General features: G+C 40.0%; 1 protein-coding gene across 2 annotated transcripts in view; it reads right to left on the reverse strand.

Moving 5' to 3' along the window:
- Positions 1 to 4,409: 4,409 nt before the first annotated feature.
- The window catches only part of pawr (PRKC, apoptosis, WT1, regulator), a 44,453-nt gene continuing 24,966 nt past the window's right edge, over positions 4,410 to 23,896 (reverse strand). The window contains exons 3-7 of one of the 2 annotated variants that reach the window (XM_088348048.1): positions 14,032 to 14,163; positions 9,757 to 9,794; positions 8,212 to 8,311; positions 6,487 to 6,591; positions 4,410 to 4,951 (exon numbers count right to left, since the gene is read on the reverse strand). In XM_088348048.1, the coding sequence (XP_088204174.1) occupies positions 4,865 to 4,951; positions 6,487 to 6,591; positions 8,212 to 8,311; positions 9,757 to 9,794; positions 14,032 to 14,163 (462 nt within the window). In that variant the 3' untranslated portion in view covers positions 4,410 to 4,864. The remainder of the gene's footprint in view (positions 4,952 to 6,486; positions 6,592 to 8,211; positions 8,312 to 9,756; positions 9,795 to 14,031; positions 14,164 to 23,896) is intronic. The other variant, XM_088348049.1, reaches the window with a different exon arrangement.

The following is a 23,896-nucleotide window of genomic DNA, read 5'->3' on the forward strand; positions in this document are numbered from 1 at the left end:
TCCGGGCACTCCGGTTTCCTCCCACATTCCAAAAACATGCATTTCAGGTGAATTGGCCGGTCTAAATTGTCCCTAGGTGTGAATGAGCGAATGAGCTGTCTGTCCCTGTGTGCCCTGCGACTGGCTGGCAACCAGTTCAGGGTGTCCCCTGCCCACTGCCCGGAGATGGCTGGGATGGGCTCCAGCCCCCCGCGACCCTAATGAGGATAAGCGGTACGGCTAATGAGATGAGATGAGATCTACAAATAAAAACATATTTGCAGTTCAATAAATTGTCTTTATTGTCATTATACAAAAGTACAACGAAATTGGAAAGATTCCCCTTTTGGTGCAATAACGCGATTTAGAGAGCACCTGGCGAGTTGCACGCTAGCATCGAGTAACCGCGACTTCAGCAAGGTCAGTGGCTCTCTCTGTGATGATTAAAATACATCCCAGCTATCTTCAGGCAGTGGGACACAGAGACTGACAATATCTTTGCCCCTGGGGACAATTTGGACCGGCCAATTAACCTGACGTGCATGTTTTTTTGTAATGTGGGAGGAAATCAGAGTGCCCAGAGGAAACCCATACAAGCACTGGGTGAACATGCAAACTCCGCACAGGAAGGATGGTAGCTGGATTTGAACCCATGACCTCAGAACTGTGCCACAGACAAACTAACAACTCGGCTGCCGTGCCGCCATATTATAATACAAGAGTCCCTAATGTCACAGTCTCCCACAAATTGTACTTTATGTCAATTATTTCAAGGGTAATGGATTTAGTGTTGGTGATAAGCCACCACTGCCCAATGTGGATAAACAGTTTTTAAACCTTGCCTTTACCTTTCCGTCCCAAAGTTGCCTCAGTCGATTCTCGGACGTGATAACCATCCATGGAGCACCCAATGGTGATCAGCATTTATTTGCGTTCTTATGACTTTCCTCAGAGTCCCATTTAATTGGTGAATTTACTTTCAATGCAACGAGCCGCTAAAGTTAGGGGCTGTTGCGTTTGTTTTGTTGGCGTTTGGGGAAAGAATGTTTAAATGACTGCTTACACCAGACTATCATACTCCTGTATTGGCTAGTACCATTAGAACATACTTCATATTGGCTGGCCTGTTAAAACCCAAACTGGACAATGGTTGTTGACCAAACACTCCATCACTCAAATAACAAACTGTAACTATGAGTCCTTGAAAAAAGACACCAGTCTCTTGCGATTACACAATCGCACGCTGTCACATCGCGATATTGATTAGACATCAGTTAATCATGCAGCCCAGGGGTGGGCAAACTTTTTGAGTTGCGGGCCGCATTGGCTTAAACATTTTTTGAAAGGGCCAGGAGGAGAAAAAAATGTTGATTACGTTTTTTGTATATAGCGATACAGTCTCGAATACAAACCTCAGCAATACCTGAGTGTAGCGCTATCCTGTTAGACAAAGGGAAAAAAAGCTACTGGACTTGTTCTAGGTTTTGATTTATTTTGTTAAATAGGTTTAATTTCGGCCATCATGGAGGGGCAGTGGTTAGCGCGTGTGCGGCACAGTTCTGAGGTCATGAGATCGAACCTTCCTGTGTGGAGTTTGCATGTTCTCCCCGTGGGTTTCCTCCGGGCACTTCAGCTTCCTCCCACATTCCAAAAACATGCATGTCAGGTGAATTGGCCGGTCCAAATTGTCCCTAGGTGTGAATGAGCGAGTGACCTGTCCCCGTGTGCCCTGCGACTGGCTGGCAACCAGTTCAGGGTGTCCCCTGCCCACTGCCCGAAGACAGCTGGGATGGGCTCCAGCACCCCTGCGACGTTACTGAAGATAAGCGTTGCAGATAATGGATGGATGGATGGATTAGTTATTTTTCAGTTTGATAGCCGGTCATCTACACAAATTTGTTTGTTAACCTATTTTTAGAAGCAAAATTTATGTTTATCTGCACTGATAGAGTTTAGAATTAACAATCAATTTATTTTGTGTCAGAATAAGTTAAACAGTAATACACTTTGAATTTAAATGACAGTTCAAATGAATGACAAGAAGGTTCATTAAATAAGCAAAGAAAACACAAATCCAATGTTTTCGAGTTTAGGGGATCCCAAATGCATGGGTGGGAAGCACCTTTTCCGTTACTGGCTCCATCTAGTGTTAAAACTGAGAAATGCAACAGAGTTGAGCTCAAGCGCCATGTGCAGGCCATATTCAACTATATTTTCAGAATTTGCTGCGGGCCAATAAAAACTGACCCGCGGGCCAACTGCGGCCCACGGGCCGTAGTTTGATCACCCCTGATGCAGCCCTGGAGAAGAACTCCCCAAGCACTTTACTATGCATTTCTCACTTACCCACTCACACACACGATAGCGGAATCAGCTATGCAAGGGGCCTACTTGATTTTCTGGGGCATTAGGGGTTTAGTGTCTTGCCCACGGACACTTCGACATTTAACCCGGAGAAGCAGGAAATCAAATATGCAACCAAGATGAGCGCTCCACCTCCTGAGCTACTGTGGCCCCTCTAAAATTGGATAAAAATAATTCAAGTATTTTTTTTCTATTTTAAACTTTTTTAAAACTGGTTAGAAACATTTTAATTGCTAAGAAATTGTGAAATTTACTATTAGTTCTTAATCCCTTGTTTGAGCTGTTGACAGACTTTTTTAAGCTTCGATAATTACAACCTGCTAAAAATGTAGTTATAAGATAGTATTAATGTTATTTTAGAAATGCATATTACATTATATCCCTTTGCCCCAATCATAAGCAAAAAAGTAGCTCTAAACTTCAAACAGGTTGGCAACTCCTGATTTAAAGGGTTTAAAGATGGAATAATGTTATTACCATCATTGCAGCCCATTTTGGGGGTAAAAAATAATAGCTGAGGGCAGTCCACGCTCTTTGCTGTTGATCAATTGACCAACTATACAAAGACATACCCAGACGATTGTCCTTTTGACATTTTTTTGGGCAGTTCAAGAAATGTTCAAAGTCAACAAAGCCAAGTAAGTACTTTTTCATTAGGTCATGTTAATACCTGAAATAGGCACAAAAAGGTATAATAAAATAATGTACAATTGCAGGCCCTAACCAACTGGTACACATTTCAGTTTATTTTTCAACTAAATCAGCCAGTGAAATACGAGTCATGAACTTACTAAGAATGGTGCATAAGCAAAGATAAGTACAATAAAACAGTGGTCCTTTATTAGGGCAGGGTTCGGTTCATGAAAAGACAAGCAGGGAGGGGGGAGTATGTGGATCACCAGAGAAAACAAATGTAGTCTAATAGACAAGCCAACGGTCTTGAGTTCCATTTAGTTCAAGCAGTAAAGTATATAGCCCAGGCGGTACTCGTAATCCACGAGGTCGGGTGGAGGTTATGCACTAAAACATAAGCACGATGACATGGGAGTTTGGATCTCGACGTGGGAGACAACAACCTAGCAAGGAACCAAGGGGACAGTGTACTGAACAAGTAAAGATAACGATATGATGGGAGGAAAACCATAGAGAAATAAAAAAAGAGACAATGGATGTGAAGAGGAAAATAGAACCCGGAAATGACTGAATAAGGTAAGGGCAAACGAAAGAGAACATACTGAGAAACGGACTTTTGAGTGCAGGAAGGATCGTGACAAAAAGACAGTCAACCTAAATAATTTAAGGTAACAATTATGGTGTCAGTGGATGTGTGAAGTTGGCTGTTTTTGGTTGTGTATTTCTCAGACTTCCATGCTATGAAATTAACCCGTTTTTATATTCCTAAATATAAAAACAATCATCACACACACACACACACACACACACACACACACACACACACACACACACACATAGTCACCTTTCAAAGATCAGTCTAATTCCATTATTTGTAAATACGTTTTTTACTTTTATTTCATTTTAATGTGAAGTCGCACTCATGTGTGACTTCATTTCCTGTTTATGTGTGACGTCAATAAACCACGCCTACTGAACGGATGTTGTCAGTACGGCCCGGGCAACCTGGGAAGATGGCGACTGGGCTGTGCTCGCTCCATTCGCGAGGGAGGTCAAAACTCATTAAGTGTTTTTATCTGAATAATTCTGCCAACAGAGAGTTTATATCTTTAATATCTCTCACAGGATGTTATTTAATGGTCTCATGTAACCCGTTGAGGCAGTAGACCGTGAATGTTGCTAATCCGCCCCACGCACATACACAACTTAACTTCTTAAGCAGAACGACTCATAAAAGACCCATTTCCAGATTATGCGCCGTGATGCCATTTTGTCATGATCAGATTTGATGATGGCCCCAATCGGATGATTGACAGTTGGTTTTGTGTAAGCGAGTGAGTGTGTGTTTATCGCCACCCGCCGCCATGCATTAGTAAGTGAGCGTCTTGCTATCATCACATCCAATTAGCTGTTATGAACACAAGCGAGACGACTGAGGGGAGATAATCAAACTTTTATTAAACGACTGCATCTTCTGTACAGATATACATGCATAATTCAATAGAAGATACCCTTCTTAAAAGCTAAAAAAAAAAAAGAAAAAAAATGAAGACATGGGAAAATTGCGCAGATTGTTCCCTTTCATGGTGCATTCAAAGCCCCTGGGTTCATTTTGGACACAGAAAGGCTCATAGACCTAAACCACAATTCAAATTCCCTGAAACTGCTGATCATTGACCAGCAGTTTTCTTTTTCTTTTATCACAGAAATGTGCAAAGCGTAGAAATTGATATGATTGATGTACAAAGCATGGTGAGCTGGTCATTAAAAAGCAGCTACACATCCTTTTTTTAAAGCGCAATACATTCATGCCCATCTAAATTGTCCTATGTACAAAAACATTTACATTAAATATGTATTCGCCGATGTCGGCAGGCTAAAGTTGCTTCTACCTGGTCAGCTGACCAACCACCTTCAGCAGAGTTTTGTTCTCTTGTTTCAGCTGCTCGTTCTCATCTTCGATGTCGTCCAGGTCCTGCAAAAAAAAAAAAAACTTCATATTTTCAGCAGCGCGCCGAGGCATGGGCCGAATATAGCACTTTCTTGTAGCGCGATCATGTCCTTTTCTAGAACAAATTTATTGTTAAATCAATTTTGCAACCAGTTTAGGCAACAATCATCTAGCCCAGTGGTCCTGAACTTATTTTCACTAAAGATCCACCATCTTACCCTAATTACAAGCCACGGCCCAAATGGAGAAAAAAATTGAAAATGAATGGATTGTGCTGCTTAATCCATAGAGAGTAAAATATATTATTATACAGATAAAATAGAAACAAACTTGATTGCACTTTCGTTGGTGGGAAACGTCTGGTGTCAAACGTCTGGTGTCAACCCGCATTTTCAGGGAATTATCGCGATCTACTGTTGGAAGTTTAAATGACCCCTAGTCAAAGACAAAGGCCCGCAACCAACTTTTGGGTCCCAACCCACCCGTTGCAAAACATTTTGTGGGGCAACAAACCAACTTTAGCAGAAATGGCCACATTCTATTTCATACAGTTATACCGGCTCATTTACTTCACGGAGGCCACCGGTTCTTTTTGGCTTCTCCGTAGTATCATTTACTCGCATTACTATGGTCCTTTTTTTGCTTTTTCTGGGCTTCACAAGACACATGGCTCAATATATTCCTCAATAATGGGTGGAGGGTTCAAGGTCATGTAAATTTCCTTCAAATAAAATGCCGGGAGAAGAACAAATCTAAGCGAAAGTTTAAGTGCAACCCTCCCGCCAACTCAAATCCAGTTTGGGTGTGAGTTGTCTTTGTTCTGGATCAAACAAGGCCCAAGGAAAATGGCCTGCCCTTAGTCATTCCTTTTTCTACCTATCTTTGTGCTCGATACTGTGACACAATGTTATTTCAATCCCTCCCTGATTGTAGTTGAGGCAGCCACACTCCATAGTGTTTCGCTTATTTACCTTCTGTTGGTAATAATTAGCAACAACCATGTTTCTGCTCGTTTCTGCCAATGATCCATTACAGTCCAAGACTCTGGTAGACACACCCACACACATTTGATTTCTCAATGCAGGTTTTTTGGCAGTCACCTGCCGGATGCCGTCTCATGTTAATGATCAATTACTGATAAGAGACAACATGGGCTGCTACAACTTACAGTGCATTTTGCATCCCATTTAGGCAGTTAACTTGAGTATTGCACAGGGCATTGATATGATGGACACACCTACAGCATTAGAATTCCATCTGCTGCCCCTTCAGGCAGTCACCTACACCTATAAATGGTTGAGTCATTGAGCCTGAACCAACTGTGTCCTGTGCTGCTAACAATTCACTCTGAGATGGCAACACTTGTCAGACACAGCTCAACCATTTAATTTGCTTTGGAGCGAAAACCTACAGATGAAAGTTGCAATCTGGCTAGAGCCAACTGTGCCTTCCAACAGTATTCATGGTCAATAACAGAGGGATTGTTTTGAATCCCGCACGGCCAGCATGTAACTTCGAAGAACTTTCAGACAATACATGAGACCAGTGGCAAAGCTTACCCGATAGAGGAGCTCCATCTCCTCTTTGAGCTTGTCAATGAGGTCATCTTTCTCCTGTTGGACCTTTAGAAGCCTGCTGTTCTCCTGCCGCTCAAGGACGAGTTCCTGGTAAAAGGCCCAAGGACGTCACCTCAAGTAGTCCTTTTGCGGGACATTACTCAGATTTATTTTTCATCACATTAGAAATCTGTCCTTCTGATCGCATGCAAGCGTGTTTGCGTTGTGTTTCCATTGAAACTAAGAACAGAACCGCCATATGACTTAGACACATAAAAGGAGCTCTTGTCTTTGAAGCCTGGACGTAGGTTCAATGGGGCGCTCGTCTGAACAAGCGCGCCCCGACCCGAACCGAGCCTGATCAAAAGATGCTCAGGCCATCAAGGGAATTTTATCATCATTGAATCAGACAAAAAGAAGAAAAAAATATTATACTGTTTCACTTACAAAAAATAGGCGATCATTTGTTTTGGTGGGTCTATTTTTTAGATGAGAAGCACTAGTACACTGTACATGTAGTTGAGCAATATGTGCATCATCAGATTCTCTACAAAGTATATATTATTTACAGCAAAATGAAATAAATACATGTCAAATGTCAAAACTTTGAAGACATGGGGTGGTTTATGTTTTATTAACAAATATTTTTACTATATCCAACCCTTTTCATCCTGACCAACGTACTTGAGGTTTTTTTTTCTTTTTTGGTGTAGTCTAAAACATTTGCTGATTAGTTACTTAGTAACCAAAACAGATACTCGACTGATAAGCAATCAACATCAAACGAATTCTTGTTCATAACAAATAGCGGTAAATCCTCAAATAATGGTCTTAAAAATTCCATAAGATTATATATATATATATATATATATATATATATATATATATATATATATATATATATATATATACTGGACTGTCTCAGAAAATTAGAATATTGAGATAAAGTTCTTTATTTTCTGTAATGCAATTAAAAAAACAAAAATGTCATACATTCTGGATTCATTACACATCAACTGAACTATTTCAAGCCTTTTATTATTTGAATATTGCTGATTTTGGCTTACAGCTGAAAAAAACTCAAAAATCCTATCTCAAAATATTAGAATACTTCCTCAGACCAAGTAAAAAAATAATTTTATAACAGCAAAACTAAATCAAACATTTGAAAATGTCCATTGATGCACTCAGTACTTGGTTGGGAATCCTTTTGCACGGATTACTGCATCAATCCGGCGTGGCATGGAGGCAATCAGCCTGTGGCATTGCTGAGGTGTTATTGATGCCCAGGATACTTCGATAGCGGCCTTCAGCTCATTTGCATTTGTAGGTCTGGTGTCTTTCATCTTCTTCTTAACTATACCCCACAAATTCTCGATGGGGTTCAGGTGTTGGGAGTCATTAGGTGACCAAACCCCCCAATTCCAACCCCTAATGCTGAATGCCAAGCAGGGACGGGTATACCCCCAAGGCCACCGAGCTAAGATTAATGGTGATAAAATAATTTGCCAATTTTCTGAAACGAACACGGCCACAGGAGGGCATTGGTATTGACCATAAATAGAGGATCCCATGATAACAGCACTGATACCTAGAAACCACATGTTTCTATTGCTTTTTATATAATTGCAAGCATTTCAAGCATTTTGAACCACCAAATATTACTATAGTGCAAATATTTTTCCCCACCCTTATGCCGAATACTTTGAAAAACATAAAACGTCGTACCTCTTCCAGTTCCTCCAGCCTCTTTTCCAGACTACCGGACAAGGTGTCTCTGCCGTGGTGGGCGTGGCTATGTCGGCTCTCCTCCTCCATGCTGCTGCAGCTGCACAACACACATATTAATATGATGAGTGCACCTGCAGCTCGGAAGCCATTTCATTTCATCAAAGGTTTGAATCAAAAACGGGTGAAAGGAAGGTTTTTTTTTTCCTTTGAGTTTCTCTTAACGTAGCAGGCTTTATCGCCTTTATCGAAATGCTTTGTGCTCGAGCGCCGCTTTGCGATATGCGAAGGGGAGGCCGAGCATGCGTTAACGTTGATGCCGCAACAAAGATAAACCCAACTTATGAGATTCGATTTGTATGAGTGAGACCCGCAAATTGAGTAAGACCGCCTGAGAAGTCAACAACAAGAGTTCATAATTTGGAGAGAAGTTTTGTTTCAAGTTTCTTTTCATGTGCACACTATAGCTATCAGGTGGCAGGGTCACATAGGTAAACAGGTATACACAATGTTATTTGCAGAAATAATAACAAGTACCGCAATTTCTGCACAGGATAATCAGGCTCACCCCCAAAATAATTGTCTTGTGTCATATATTTCTCATACATTTGGCACATCAGACGAGAAGGTGCATAAAATTGAGACTACAGTAAGAGCTGTTGTGTAACTGTTGGTCTTTTTATACACTTATGGCATATAATATTGCAATGATTAATCAGCCGATAAGTATTGTTGATTGAAATAGCAAAATATTGTTTGCATTAAAAAAACTCAAACCTAGAACGTAACGGCGGCAGCACCGACAATTACCAATAGACCCCCAGTGGTACAGATAACCTACAAAATGGCATTAGCGCTTATTTCATTATAACACTATTTTTACTCATGGTACCAGAAACAATGATATGCATAGTGCATTGGTATACGTTAAACAGTTTCTCTACTTCTTCACCTGTGTGTGAATAACCTCTCGTCTTATATATATATATATATATAATGTGCAAAATAGCTTGTATAGTATTTTGTTGAAAGACTTTCTCCTTTCTGTCTCTGTCTTTCATAATTTTTTTGACTCAAATCTTAACCACTGGTGGTCCAGTGTTAAAGCGAACGAACCACATTGCACACAATGTATTACAGTTTGGGCTTGCAATGATAACCGATTGATCAATAGTTGCTCATATGTGGTATCGTGTTGCCACACAATGCCTGACACTAGAAATTTGATAATATTGGATTGTTGATATTGTGATTCTTGCGTGCCATTACTGTCCACTTGGCGGCCGTCATTTTATCAAATGTCAAAGCAATCTGGACTCTGGTGAAATGGCGCATTTGTCTGTCCCCAACCTTTCCTTGCACGTCAATTGCTCCCTGCACTCCTTATAAGATGGTTGGGCGGCGGTGCAAGCGGAGTTAGCGTGTCCAGATGGCGCCCTCAACTGACGCTAAAGCGGCCATTGGGAAAAAAAAACAACAACACCGGGGACAAAGAAAATAATACAAGTATTTGCATCAGGATGTTAGGTAGATAAATGTATGTACCTCTTAGTGCGGCTGTTCACAGATCTTGCCAGGTTCTCCTGAAATAGAAACAAAGAGAAAACACATGAGTGTGGTAAATTAAATTGCAGTATTAGAAGGGATTCAATACATACTGTATGAAGAGATAACGTGCTCATAGCCAGGTTACTATGAGGCTAATAAATAAATGGTAGCATTGACTGTCACGCCTGCGCCTTTTGGAGTCCATTTTCCCCCAAAACGCCCACGGAAATACATTGAGACAAATCCCAGTGATAACTGTTGGTGGCACAGATGACTTCTTAATATTCCTCTGTACGCACCGGCCGGCGCCGCACCCCCTGATGCACTCAAGCGTCACGCCAAACAGCATTTATGGCGATCGATGATGAGTTTTCTTGCTGGCGGTTGAATAGGAGCTTACTTGCTGTATTGCTAAGACCCATGACAGAAAACATCCCAAAAAAACTCAAAACAGTGTATTCGTTCAAATTTAATATTTTAATTATTGCACTCACTAAATACAGCCCAAATTTGGTCAAAACGGAAATGATTAATTAGTTGAACAGTTCTAATAAACGAGATCATTTTGTTAAAATAAGCCAAAATATTAGTTTTTGTTGTCTAAAGTAATTAGATTTAATTTGGACCAAGTTGATCCAAGCCTTAGGATTAGTTTGTTTTTGACCCAATTTGAGTTATTTGTAAGTCTCCTTGCAACAGCTATTAGTTGGCGTATCGTGGCTGTATGATTGGGAATTCACAGCATGTACCGTGTCAATTAAAAGAAATCTATTGTGTGTAGTATTGCGTATCTTTTTATAAACAAATAGGTAACAAAAGCATGCAAATTAACAATAATAATCTATAATATTTGTATTTTCGGATGAATATGAATTTTAGGGGAGAATTAATTTACAGTATCCAAAGTACTAATGGCACTTTTATGGGAGTCTGAATAAGTAGAATTAAACCTGTAATGAAAAACCAAGAAAGTACGTTTGCTACACTAACTTGTTTCAAGTTCATCTGGTGACCTTAGAACGTTGCCCAGCAAAGGCTGCTCTGCCCTTTTTCGATGGGAGTAGGAATGTAGCCTAACACAGTGGAGTGTCTGCTTGGTCACATCTGCTCAGCGTTGGGGCTTTCCGTGACTGCAATAGCGGAACAGACAGACTCGCAATGCCTCCAGATGGCCGAGCAAAGAGCAGAGATTCATCACCGACTGAGTATTTGTTACTTTTGACAGCTTCTTTCAGGTTGCAACAAAGTATGCGGCTCCTGGTCTTTTGGTTTACAAATCAAGCCAACTGTAAGGGGTTATTGGGGTCTCTTTGAGCCTTCTCTAAGGTATATCATGATGATCTGATATTACTGTACAGTGGAACCTCGGTTCTCGACCATAATCCGTTCCAGAACCCTGTTCGAAAACAGATTTGTTCGATCGCCGAAATCATTTTTCCCATTAAAAATAATGTAAATCGTTTTAATCCGTTCCAACACCCTGAATGTTTACCATGAATGTTTAATGTAAACATAAAGCTAACCCAGGCTAATCGTACGTTCGCGTTATCGTAATCTTCCGTACGAAAGATTCCCCTAACATGAACGTGTAAAAATAAAAAAATCAGGTCGTTTACAAGTCATTTAGTACCCGGGTCTCCACAACAAGTGGTGAGCGGTTCATTGGAAAGGGGTTTCCGTTCAAACACCCTCAATGTTGGGCTCCGTTCCAACACCCTGAATGTTTAACGTAAACTTAAAGCTAACCCAGGCTAATCGTACGTTTGCGTTATCGTAATCGTTTGAATAGGATTTCTTACCTTTGTCGTGGTCAGCAGAGGGCGCTCGCACACCTCCTTCATATTTGGCTATTATTTCTTTCTTAAATGCAATAGTTGTACTCACTACTTTTGTTTTTTCACCTGTAGCAACTTTGCTGCTTGCACTGACTTTCTTCGGAGGCATAATAAGGGGCTAAAACACCCGTACGCTGCTCAGCATCGCACCCTAGCGTACGCACTCACGCATTACCAGCATTCGAACTCCGATTTTTTGACAGAACAGCGAAGCAAGAATTTCCCCAAAATTTCGTCGGACACCGATTTGTTCGAACTGAGAGGCGTTCGAAAACCGAGGTTCCACTGTATCTGAAAAAAAAAAATGCCAGAAAAAAAGTTTACATCGAACTAAGTGCTGCAATTTGCTTCTTAGTATTAAATGTATCCATTTGTTTTCATTAATTACTCACCTGCATATATTTATTATCAACTAATTTATGGTTAGTTATTTTGGCTTAATTTGATTACTTAAGCTGCCTGTATGCAATAATTCTTAGTAAACTTAAAGAAGTAGAAGTCAATGTATTTGTCAACTTCTCAGATGAGTTTTACAAGGAATCAAAATTGTTTTTCACACCCTCCCACGGGCAGACATTGACATCAATAAAGTGCAGATGTACAGGACAATACTAACTTGAGATAATACTCAATAGAAGTGAAAGTGACCTTGCCAATACTGAAGTAAAAAAACTGACATATAAGTTCCCCAGTCATCCTGGAAGAGGGATTACCACTTGTGAGGCCCCTTCTCAAGGTTTCCTTTTTCCTCACGCTGAGGTTTCGAGTTTTTCCTTGCCCGCATGTTGGTTTAAGATCAGGTGATGGTGTAATTGTAATCCTGTGCAGTCCTTTGAGACATTTTTGTGATTAAGGGCTATACAAATAAATGTGACTTGACTTGACAACATACAGTGAAATGTTCCAAACAGCAGCAATAGTTGCAATATTATAAATAAAGGTAAAAATGGGTAAAACGATAATAAAAGGTATAAAATACAAACACAATCAGCAGGTGTGTGTAAGTTTATATGCAGTCATGAGTGTTTAAAATTATATAGAAAGCAATTAAGAAAAAAAAAAAAGAAATCAACATAAATCCCATGTTACATCATGAGAAGTGAATTTCCCTTCGGGGATGAATAAAGTATCTATCTATCTATCTATCTATCTATCTATCTATGTCAAACAGAGCTCGAAGCGATGACTTGGTAAGCAGGAACTACGTTTCTAATCCCTACAGGATTTATTCCCTTGCCATCAGAGAGAGGTGGAAGTTGAAGGAAAAGGGTTAACAAGACGAATTGGGTGGGTAAAAGGAGGTAATAAGATTGAGCCAACGTCTAGTTGAAACCTAAGCTATGAGGGTAACTAAATGCATTTTAAAGACTTTAATATCCAGTTTTAGAAAAAAACAACCATAATATCAATCCAAAGCCAATGATTGATCAGGATTATAGTTTGCTTGTTATCTCGAGATCTTCTTAATCTGACTTTTTATATAAATCCACATTTGTATGTGGGTGTGTGTTTGTGAATTATAGGCTCCAAAGAAGCTGAAATGATTTTCATGAAACTTTACAGTTTGTCTTTAAGCTAGGTTTTGTGTCAAGGTACCCCCAAATAAATACTAACACAATCGATAAACGCCTTTTATGGGGTCTGCTGTAGTGGGGTCTCTGAAGCCCTCTAGTGGCTAAATTGCGTACTGCAGCTGCTGACCACCAACCACTCGAGGCAGTTGAATTTAATCTTCATCAGAACCAACACGTTGATTGATGCAATTGTTTCCTATGCACACATTTCAACAAACCACTGCCCCAACAACCTCATCCAGGTAGAATGCTCGGCAATGTCAGGTAATTGCTTGCATTGTCTAATTCAAAATTTTACAGAAATTGTGTTGCCTAACCAGGACTAAGTTATTTCACAAGCTTTTTTAGACAGGTGTTGTTCTAAAATATGTCACATCATGCGACAAGTCACATGGACTGTAGAGTGCCAAAAGGCTCCGAAAAGGCCACAAATAAGATAAGGTGACAAAGTATCACTTTAGACAATGTCAGACCTGGGCACTCCGGTCCTGGAGGGCCGTATGTTCTGCATGATTTTTGAGGTTTCTCTGATCCAATACAGGTGATTCCAATCACCAGTATCGTTAACGAGCACTTGCTAGGTTGCTAACGAGGTTATAATTTGTATCACCTGAGTTAAAGAAGAGCAAACTTCAAAATCTGCCAGGACGTATGGCCTTCCAGGACCGGAGTGCCCAGGTCTGGGCTAGAGGATACTTTTTACAATTGCAATGTAGTCAAAACAATCAACTAGTTGTAGGAATGATTTGAATTTGGCCACATATTTCTAAACTACTAAATGTCACAGTGATGTATGTAGAATAAATAACCTTAAAACTGATCCCATTTCCCTAGAAAGTCTAGAGTTCTCAATTCTCTCTCACCGCAACAAGTCCAGTGGCTAAGTCCGCCGACATAGCCTCATTCTGGAAGGTGTTGGCCTGGACTAGCAGCTCTTCTACCTCATCCCGTTCGTCCTTCTCTACACCGTCGTCATCGTCCAGTTCATCCAAGCTCTAAGAGAAAAAGTAAACGAGGAAAGAGGAGCAATGTTGAGAAACCGGCAGAGATGCAAAGCAAAGTGTGAGTAGATTGCTCAAACGCAGATCGTTGGCAGGCCCAGATAACCTCTGACTCCACACTTCTAATCCTTTTAAGAGTGTAAAAGTGAAGAGCAACAAATGCTACATACAGTTTCATAACCTTCACCTACTCTGATTTGTTAACAAGGTGTCAGAAGTTGATGTCCCAAATCCAAACAAGCGCTTCAGTTTTTGTGCAACACAGTAAACAGGCTAAGAATAGGATATTTGGAATTATGTCATTCACCAGGCCTTTCCTGCCAATGCTTTATCACTTTTCCTTGGGGAGGTCTCTGAGCGCCTCCCCGCTCTCAGAGCCTCAAAACTCAAATTCTTCCCTGGACGTAACTTGAAACTCTCGTTGTTGATCGGTTTACATCGCAATCACAGAACTCAAAGTTGACTTTGGACAGAGCAGCGACTTGGAAACAGCCAGTCACCATATAAGGGATGTTTTTGCCGATTACATCACGTATTGCGGTTAGTGCACAGCAGAAGTCTGAGGATGATTGAGTCTAGTTGAAAATTAGGGAAATGAAGATTTTAGCTATGAAACAGACTGACTTGAGCTGGTGCTAAATAGTCTAGAGCTCTCAGTGCTTCCTGTTTACAAGAAGAGTCAGGGGACACAATGCCTCACTAAAATATTTACTCAATTATAAAAATCTAATGTATGTCACCATTTGGCTATTTTTCCAGACATGAACAAAGATACACGCTAAAAGACCACTACTGCTACATCAAAAAAGAAACAGGTACAGAGGTGAGGTCATTACATCAGCTTAATGTCTCTGTCTAAATCATTTTGTTAAAAACTCAAATTAGGGAAGCCTAAAGAAACGTTTACGCTGGCGATTGTTTCTTCAAATCATTGGAAAACCAAAATTGTTCTTATTTCACAACATGAGTTCTAAAACACAATTATAGTTAAATTTCCATTGCAGAAAATAGGTTTACCCCCCCAAAAAATTGATAACATTTTCTATCATTATTTTCTAAAATATAAAACAATCAACCTCCAAAGTAATCACTTTTATTGAGACCAAAAACACAGACAAAAATTTGCAAAGAATTTGTAAATATAAGACCAACATTTCAGGGTTAACCAATACTAATATATCTTGGGAAAAAAAAGGAAAAATGAATGTACTTCATAGGGACCTACAAAGTGACAAAACTCACGATTTGACGATTAATCAAAAACAATATGACAACACCGGCATGTTTGTCACCATGTCAAGTGTGGTGAAATGACACAAGTGTTACAATATGTCTGGACTAGAACCAACACGCACATTCAACTATTTTAAGACTTGACACCAAAGCTTTTATCATACATAACCACATCTGTTCTCAATAGCCCAAATCACTCTGTTACATAAGCGTTTCCAAGTTTGTTTTGAAGCAATAGCATTCTCCAGCAATAATCTGCCCTGTTGGTCATTTATCAGGGAGCATTGGAATGCAAGCGCTTGATCAATTCCGTATGTGAGCCTCAAGAGGATCTGCAGTGTGCACCTTTGTGTTGGTAGAATTAAGGTTATTTTGTGACCTCAGCCCCAAAAAGTTATGGACCTAAGAATGTGGCATGGATGCCTGTCGACTGGAGAGGAAGTGGTCCTGTGTTTTGTCTAACCTCTAATCTTGTTTTCACGTCTTCCTTCCTGTTCCTACGTTCTAGTTTTTTTTTTCATTCCCTGCTACACGCAGCCTGAAGCAAGTGGTTATTCTCAAACATTTAAGGGGATGAGAAGCTGCTAAACCGGTTTATTTTTGGGACAAGTGCCAGCAGACGAAAGTGGCAATATCCTGGGGTTCTCCTCAACTAACATGCGGGCTTTCATCTCGTGTGAGATTAGGAGTGTTTGGAGCAGACTTCATTGGCCACAAAAACTAAAAGTATCGTGTTTATACCGACAAGTGCAGGCTCCACCAGGTGTCTGTTTAACAAAGGAGGTTTAGTAAGCGCCCTAACTTTGTTAACCCTAAACTGAGAGAAACACTGTTTCACAAAGCAGGGAAACTTAAACAGGTTTGGACAGACTCGATCGTCTTTCATGCAAAAACCAGCACCACGTTCGTATGTGTGTGGGAGTGGCCAAAGAAGGACTATGCAAAATCTTTTTCTCAGAAAATGTTTTCGTAGACTAATTTATTCAGTGCCAGACGTTTCTCTCAAATGGGAAGTGTTGGTGCCAGCCAATTATTGCCATTATGACTCATTTATAAGGGCTACAGAGAATTTAGTTCTGTAGCTATATAATGAAATGAAATGATCTGCATTTATATAGCGCTTTTCAAGTCAATGACTTCCCAAAGCGCTTTACATTGTGCTTCACATTTCCCAATAGCGGCCGTGATCAGTGCAGCCATGTAAGGCGCTAACCTGCTTATTGGGGGTATTGGGGGTTCAGAGTCTTACACAAGGACACTTCGACATGTAACACGAATAAGCCAGGATTCGGACTGGGATCCCTTAATCCTAAAACGATCGCTCTACCTCCTGAGCTACTGCCGCCCCTATAAGAATAGGACATATAAAAAGAAAGTTTAAACCCTCATCTTTCATTAGAAAAAAAATATGCTTCTAACTTTTACCATTGTGCAAGAAAAAACAGTTGACCGTACTGAGGATAAGCGGTGCAGATAATGGATAGATTGGAAAGTTTCCTCTGAGAAAAACGTCTGTTTGTGAAAGGATGCCCTTTCAAGCAGAACTTTCACTTTGGTGCTTTTTTAATATATATTTAGATACCTAGAATATCGAAACAACGCTTTCCATTAACACAAGGGCACTTTGCATGTAAAATAACATTTTAGTACAAGAAGACTGAACTTTTGCATGAACATTGAAGAACTTTTTAGCCTCTGATGTTTCTAGTGACCCGATCACATAATTTGTGTCATCATGGCAGTGCTTGAAACGTCATTCCTCTCTGTCCCGACGATTAAGAAGGCACTTCATCTTTTTGAAGAAAGAATAAAGTTAGCTAAGCAGTACTCGCCCAAAACACACCATAGGAAATGGTGTCCCTACGACCCTAGTGGTTAAAGGATCCAAACACCCACCTACCTAAAGTTTTGAAGCATTAACAGTCTGTACTTATTATAGGTCGAACCAATTATCATGCGGGCCGATTATCGGCACCGATATTTGGAAATTTGACGGATTTTAGGTATTGTCTTTTTTGCTGATTATTATTAAGTCACAGATGCAGCCGTCTACGACAATTGCTTTTGTTCCTACAAACCCTGTTCCTTCCACTTCCCTTCCCGCTACCAACCCTGCGCCTTCTATTTGGATAAGCGACCGAGGGCGGAGCCACTAATGCAGGAACATTAGTGCGATAGCTCTGCTAACTCGGCCCGACGTGCCTGTGTCGGTGATATGAAAGTGTGTTTGCGATTAAGAGATAGCGTACAAAGTGTAGTTAAATTGTTTCAGAGAGGAACTTTCAGTTGGAGACTGATGTATTATAATTTTCCACCTATTTCAAGTCACCCACCACAAACAAAAAGAAAGCGGACAAAACTAGGATCATGCATGAAAATGGTTTAGTACTAAAAAAGGTGAAAAGAGTGTGAAGGAATTACCGTATGTGTATCACGCGCACCCCTATTTAAATAAAATTGGTATTAAATTTTGTTTGAATATTCAACAACATTTGTCACTTTCAATACTTGGTATGAGCTGAGAAATAGTCATTCAAACTATTTATTGAAAACTATGAACAAATACCAACATAAAATGTACAATGTATTCGGATAATGTCATTCAAAGTATGATTTATTGTCAGATACAACAAAGAGTTGTTTCCTTAGTTGTGCTTTTTGCGTTTATTTATATCTTTCAGGGCAACTTTCTATTTTCTCCATTCTCCATAATAGTCATCTTTTGTACTGTAAATAAAAATAGAGAGATGCGAGATAAAATCAAATGCGCATTACACACAAATAAATAGAGTACTTCTGCCAGCGCAAACTACACCGCTTTTAATTCACCACTTCAAACACCTGATTCACTCTGGAAAATCTCATAATACCCCCACCTCAAAACATGTTTTACTCAGATCTAAACAATTCATGTAGGTCCCCTTTTTGACCATAAAACTGTGAATTTTTCCTAAAGGTTAGATATTTTCATGCCTGTAGGTATTACAGCAGGCATAGGATTTCTATTGAAGTTTCTGTTAGAAGATGGAGAGACCTATTGAATAAACAACAGCTGGAAAGTCACGCTGACCTTTTTTTCTTGACTAGTAAGAGCACCGTGGTTTGAAGATAATACTGTCACTTTAATGTGAATTTGTTGAATTAAACTCATGTTTTTAGCACCTTTTTGCACTGCTAGCAATAGTTATCAGACTGATGCTATGAAGTACGTGCTGCCCAAAAGAGTGTTCACATACACCCTCTTGCTTTCTTTCTACTCGGCTGATAACGTAGACACAAAGTAATCTTTTGAAGAAAAGAAAATGTATGCTACTTTATTTTGTGTTGGGCTTATCATTCCTCCCGGTCTATTTTACTTTTTTTTCAGGACATTTCAAACTGTTTTGTATATGTTGTTAACTATTGTTGTGAAAATGTTTTTGACATGAAAAAAGCTTTTCAATGTATGCTGCAACTGGCATTCCACTTGTCAAGGTACCACTGGTTAGAATATTTAATGATGCTCATACGTTCTACAGCGCAAGATGACAGGCTGTTTTTTTAAGAGTAATATGCGCCAACTTTTAACAGTTTCCAATGGCCTTGGAATGTCCATCCTGGTGTGTTTGTCTCTGAGCTCGCTGTTAAAATTGTTTACCTTCATGTGTTACTAACCTTCCTGGTCTTTGACCCAAAGTGCAACAAAACATTGCATTTGAGCCTTCAACCACGAAGCTCAATGTTTGCCAGAAAGGTAATTAATGAAGTGTAAAAGCCAAAGTCAGAACACATGTTAGAAAAACAGACTGTTACCCGAAAGCGAAAAACGTCTGCTACTGTTGAAGTCAAAACAATGGATTGCTCTCCAGATAGATATCGAGCAGCTTTGTTATGAAGCGCAAAGCGAACCTCATGCCGAGAGACTCCTCCCGTTCCTGCTATCGTCACCATGCGCCTGGGCCGGATAATAAATACACCTGCTGAGTGACTGATTACGGGGATTGAGAAGGCAGCTGGAAAAAAACGGAAAAGCAACTCGGGGAGTTTGAAAGCGACAGTTGCAGCCCAAGGATGCCTGATGGCTCTTTTGAGCTTTTCTGATTGTCACCTACAACAACAAAACTAGCCTTTTCCAAGGAAGACTTTGAAAACAAAAAAGGCATTGCTATTGACAGCATAAGACATAAAATAGATTCGACCTGGGGTTTATTCCACAGAGGAAGCTAAACAAGCCCCTGAATCTAACCCTTACATACCGAGTGTTCCAGGAGCGCAGATTTGAGTCCATTAAATTAAGTCAGTGTTAAATTGCCTGGCTCACCGGCTCTCTAAAAAAAAAAAAAAGACTGTACGAATGGAACCAAGATACAATGAGTCACCATGGCAACGGGGCAGCATTGGGATGCCCTTTTTGACTACAAAGTTTATATCATGCTTTGTAGATGACATAAGAAATACAGAAAGAAAATACAGAAAAAAAGAAAAATACAGAAAAGAAATACAGAAAGAAAGAAGCAAAAAAAAAAAAACAAGACCACAACTACTTAGCATTGAAATATGATCTTGCTTGTGTACAATCCATACATCTATCCATTTTTTGCACCACTAGGTGCTGGAGCCCATCCCAGCCATCTATGGGCAGAGGGCAGCGGACACCTTGAACTGGTTGCCAGCCAGTCGCAAGACACACAAAGACAGGTACCTTACACCTAGGGACAATTAACCTGACATGCATGATTTTTGAATGTGGGAGAAAACCATAGTGCCTGGAAGAAACCCATGTAATACAGGTAGAACATGCAAACTCAACACAGGGGGGCTGCAGTGGACAACTACAATGTGGGTCTGCGTGCTAACCAGTTAGCCGCTGTGCCACCCTGTGTACAAGCCATCTAAAAAAATTGTGACGTCAAGTCATCTTTCACCCTTTCACTCCTGACACGCTTTTTAGACATGACATTTCAAATAATAATAGAATAAAGTAAGAAATGTCATTATACGGACAATCCCAGGGGCGATTTTAGGTTCAGAGCGTCTGGCTGGTTATTTTTGTTTTTATTTCACTTATAGTGATATAACATACTCTCATTAGAGCCTCCAGGGACTATGCCACTATGCCACAAGCGAAACAAGCCCAGCAAAAGAGGAGCAGGGAATGAGGCGAGAGCCGTGCTAGGAATCAAATGGACTGAACCATTTTGAGTCAGTGGAGTATTTCATGGCAGTGTTTAAAATTTTGTTTTGTCTTACAATTTTCTTAAAATTATCTAGCGTTTTTCATCAGATAACGGCATATCCAGTCCTTTATTAAGGGAAAGAGTTTAAAACGCTATACTATTTGGAGGGGCTTGGGTTGAATTTGGTGGTGCTTTGGTACATTCAAACATGGGCTGCTAAAGCCCATTGAGAGTCCTATTCATGTGTTGGATGTGCGTTTGTATTTTTTACCATCTATTTTTAATTGCACTTTATGAACAACAGTGAAGTCATAAAGAGACACTTAGACCAGAAAAAAAAAAAAAAATCAATGCCATTATCAGCAGACAGGAAAAAAAACACCACTGGCCTGGCTGAGCAGAATACCTCAGCCTAATTATAGAGATAATGTCTTGTTTGAATTAACAAAAAATACATTCCTTCATTCCCAGAAGGCTACTATTCAAATATTTTTGCTACCAGCATAAGCTGGAGCAAATAGATTAGGTGTGTATTAGAAATCTTTTTCTTTTTTGTTAGCTTTGAATTCTGATGGGATTATGAGAACCTTGCCATGTGGGAGGTGGGTTTAAAATGTTCACAAAATGAGAGCCACCTCCAGTGGTCAATTAAAGTATCACAAAATTAACTTGAAAATTGATTGAACTTAACGTCAAAACAAGTGAAGCCGTCAAAACCTCACTCTTTTGTTGTGTCACACAGTGAAAGTCTTCTAGCCACTCACTTGAACTTAAATGGCAGGCGGAGAAACCGTGCGACATCAGGAACGTTTAGCGTGGCACGGTTTTCAACAAACCGGTTATGGCGCTGACTGACATACATCAAACAGTAAGGTAAGCTGCCCAACCAGTTGGGTGTGCTCCATTAGCACAGCAACGAAAGAAATTATTAAACCCATTTTGGATGCATTTTCTGTTCCTTATGAGTTTTGTGACAGTGCAACAACTAATCCATGATCACATTTATTTTCAACAATTTTCAAATAGATGTTAGCATTATTTTTTAAATTGTCAGGATTTCATCTTTTCAACAGTAAATATTTGCCTATTTGGGATAGGTCTCTCACGATGGAAGACTGATTACCATTGTGTTGAGTAGAAATAGAAGTGAAACATTCCGATATCCATGGTCAACAGTTAACCTTATCCTCAAAACACACACACACGTTTGCAATAATTTATGTTGTGTGCAATAAACAATCTAAGGTGTGAATAATAAAGAAAAACTAAATAATTGAAAATGTTCACTTTATCAAATTCAGAGATTCATCGACATAATAACTGACTTTCCTGAAAAAAGTATAAATATCCACAAAAATACACATCAAAAGCCTTTGTTGCAGCCCTCAACTTGACTAAAATTCCCAAGTATTTCGCATTGCACTAACACAAGATCTGAGGGAATGACAGCATGACAATAGGTGAAGGAATTTTGATTTACAACTTGTTCCAGCCCTGGGTAAATTTTCATCCCATATAATGTGTGGATGCAGGGAAAATATACCATTTCAACATACACGCCAGTGAAAACATATCCATATCCGCAGTGAAAAGGCACAGTGGAGAGAAAAGTATTCCTTGTGCAAAGGGTAGCCAGCAGTGATCAGAGTTTCAATATGATAGGAATTCTGATTAAGACCCAGAAGCGGGATCGTCATCAGCAAGGTTGACTTTGGCCTGTACCACTGGAAACATTCTCTTCAAGAGCATGGTAGAAGATAAACAAGTACCTGACAACTGATAGCATCAACTATAACCCATGGCAAAAAAGTAGGTGCACCCCTTAAATATCGGGTTCAAGGCTTGAAATGAAACAAAATGGCTTGAGCACAAAAATTTGGGAGTTGCTAAACAAGAACGTAGGTTGATTTGGAGAAACAAAATCACAAATATCGCAGGTTGAAACAGCTGGTTTCGCGCATTAAGGTGACAATGAAGACGCACCGTGAGACAAATCTAGAACAGATGTCACAAACGGCTGCTTCAATGGTTTGGTTTCATTTCCTGTGTGTCTGCTACACTCCAGTGCTAACAAACAATTTGCCCACATTAGCCCAAATGTGAAATAAGCGCTTTGATTCAGTGGCCGGAAATTGAATAAGTGCTGCTTAACGCATCAGTCTGCTGTGTCCGTTACAAACAAACTAATTAGCCTCGGTGTCGCTGCTGCGTTTGAATAAAAAGGCGATTACCAGGAGGCTTGTGCCAAAAAAGAATATTCAATTCGCATTGGCTTTCGTGGAGATGCACTTTTACCCATTCACTACTCAATTATTCACAGCTTCTTCAACAAACAACCATCTATTTTAAGTGTTATTAAAATTCTTATGGGCGAAAAAAAACACCTTTAAAACTCACATTGTTGTATCTATTAAAAAAAAAAGACATTACAGATTTGATAAAAGAAAAAAAAATATCGGGACTATTGCTTTATTTTTTGATTACTATTCCCCGTTTTCTTACACTTTTTAAATCTGCAACATTGATGACCCCAAATGCAAATGATCCTTTGAGAAACACCCTAAAACACCTCAAAACCCTGAAGGTTGGTATCCAAGTATGAAGAAGTGGTTTATCTCAAATGTGACTCGACAAGCTTTGTATGTTGTGGAGGAGCTAAATCAAAATGAGCTTGTGCACCTAAAATCCAAGTTTATTATATTTAGGATCATTCTCATCATTAGTGAACAGTTTTGTCCAGTGGGTCCTGAACACCAAAATTCCTTCAGCTATTCCGAAGAGGAAACGCAGGCGAGCTTAACATTCCGCTTCCTGTTTATGTGTAAATGCCGACTCAGCAGCCTTCATGAGAATCTGAAATCATGGAACCCTGCGAGCAAATCAACATTCCAAGCCTTTCAGCTCAGACTAATCCAACATGAGATGGACTGACAGAAGCGGGAATGCAATTTCCTTATCCCTTCTTGGGCCTTGATGGGAATGCTGTGACTCAGCCCGTAATCCGTGCCAAAGTATCGCCAGGAGAACAATAGGTCACATTCCCTCTCGAGCCGGCACATGGGAGATCTCGTATAACATGTTTGATGCACGGCGTTTCAGTCGACGGGCAGGAGGCAGGGTGAGGCCGCGAAGTCTCCATGCGAATGTGGATTTACGACAAGTGAAAGGCTTCTGATTAAACTTTTAAAAAACTCAGGGCATACCCGGCATAGCGCAGATTTGCTCTTGCTTCCCCACAGCTCATCTTTGATGACTTGGAAGTAGTTTGAAGCCTGCCATCCTTGTGAAAAATTGCATCCGTTAATTTGGACAGCTAAGGTTTAGCACATTTCCTCCTC

This window comes from Urocampus carinirostris, chromosome 11 (assembly GCF_059441175.1).
Source record: "Urocampus carinirostris isolate Australia breed hairy pipefish chromosome 11, RoL_Ucar_1.0, whole genome shotgun sequence".
In the NCBI taxonomy this organism is placed as follows: domain Eukaryota; kingdom Metazoa; phylum Chordata; class Actinopteri; order Syngnathiformes; family Syngnathidae; genus Urocampus; species Urocampus carinirostris.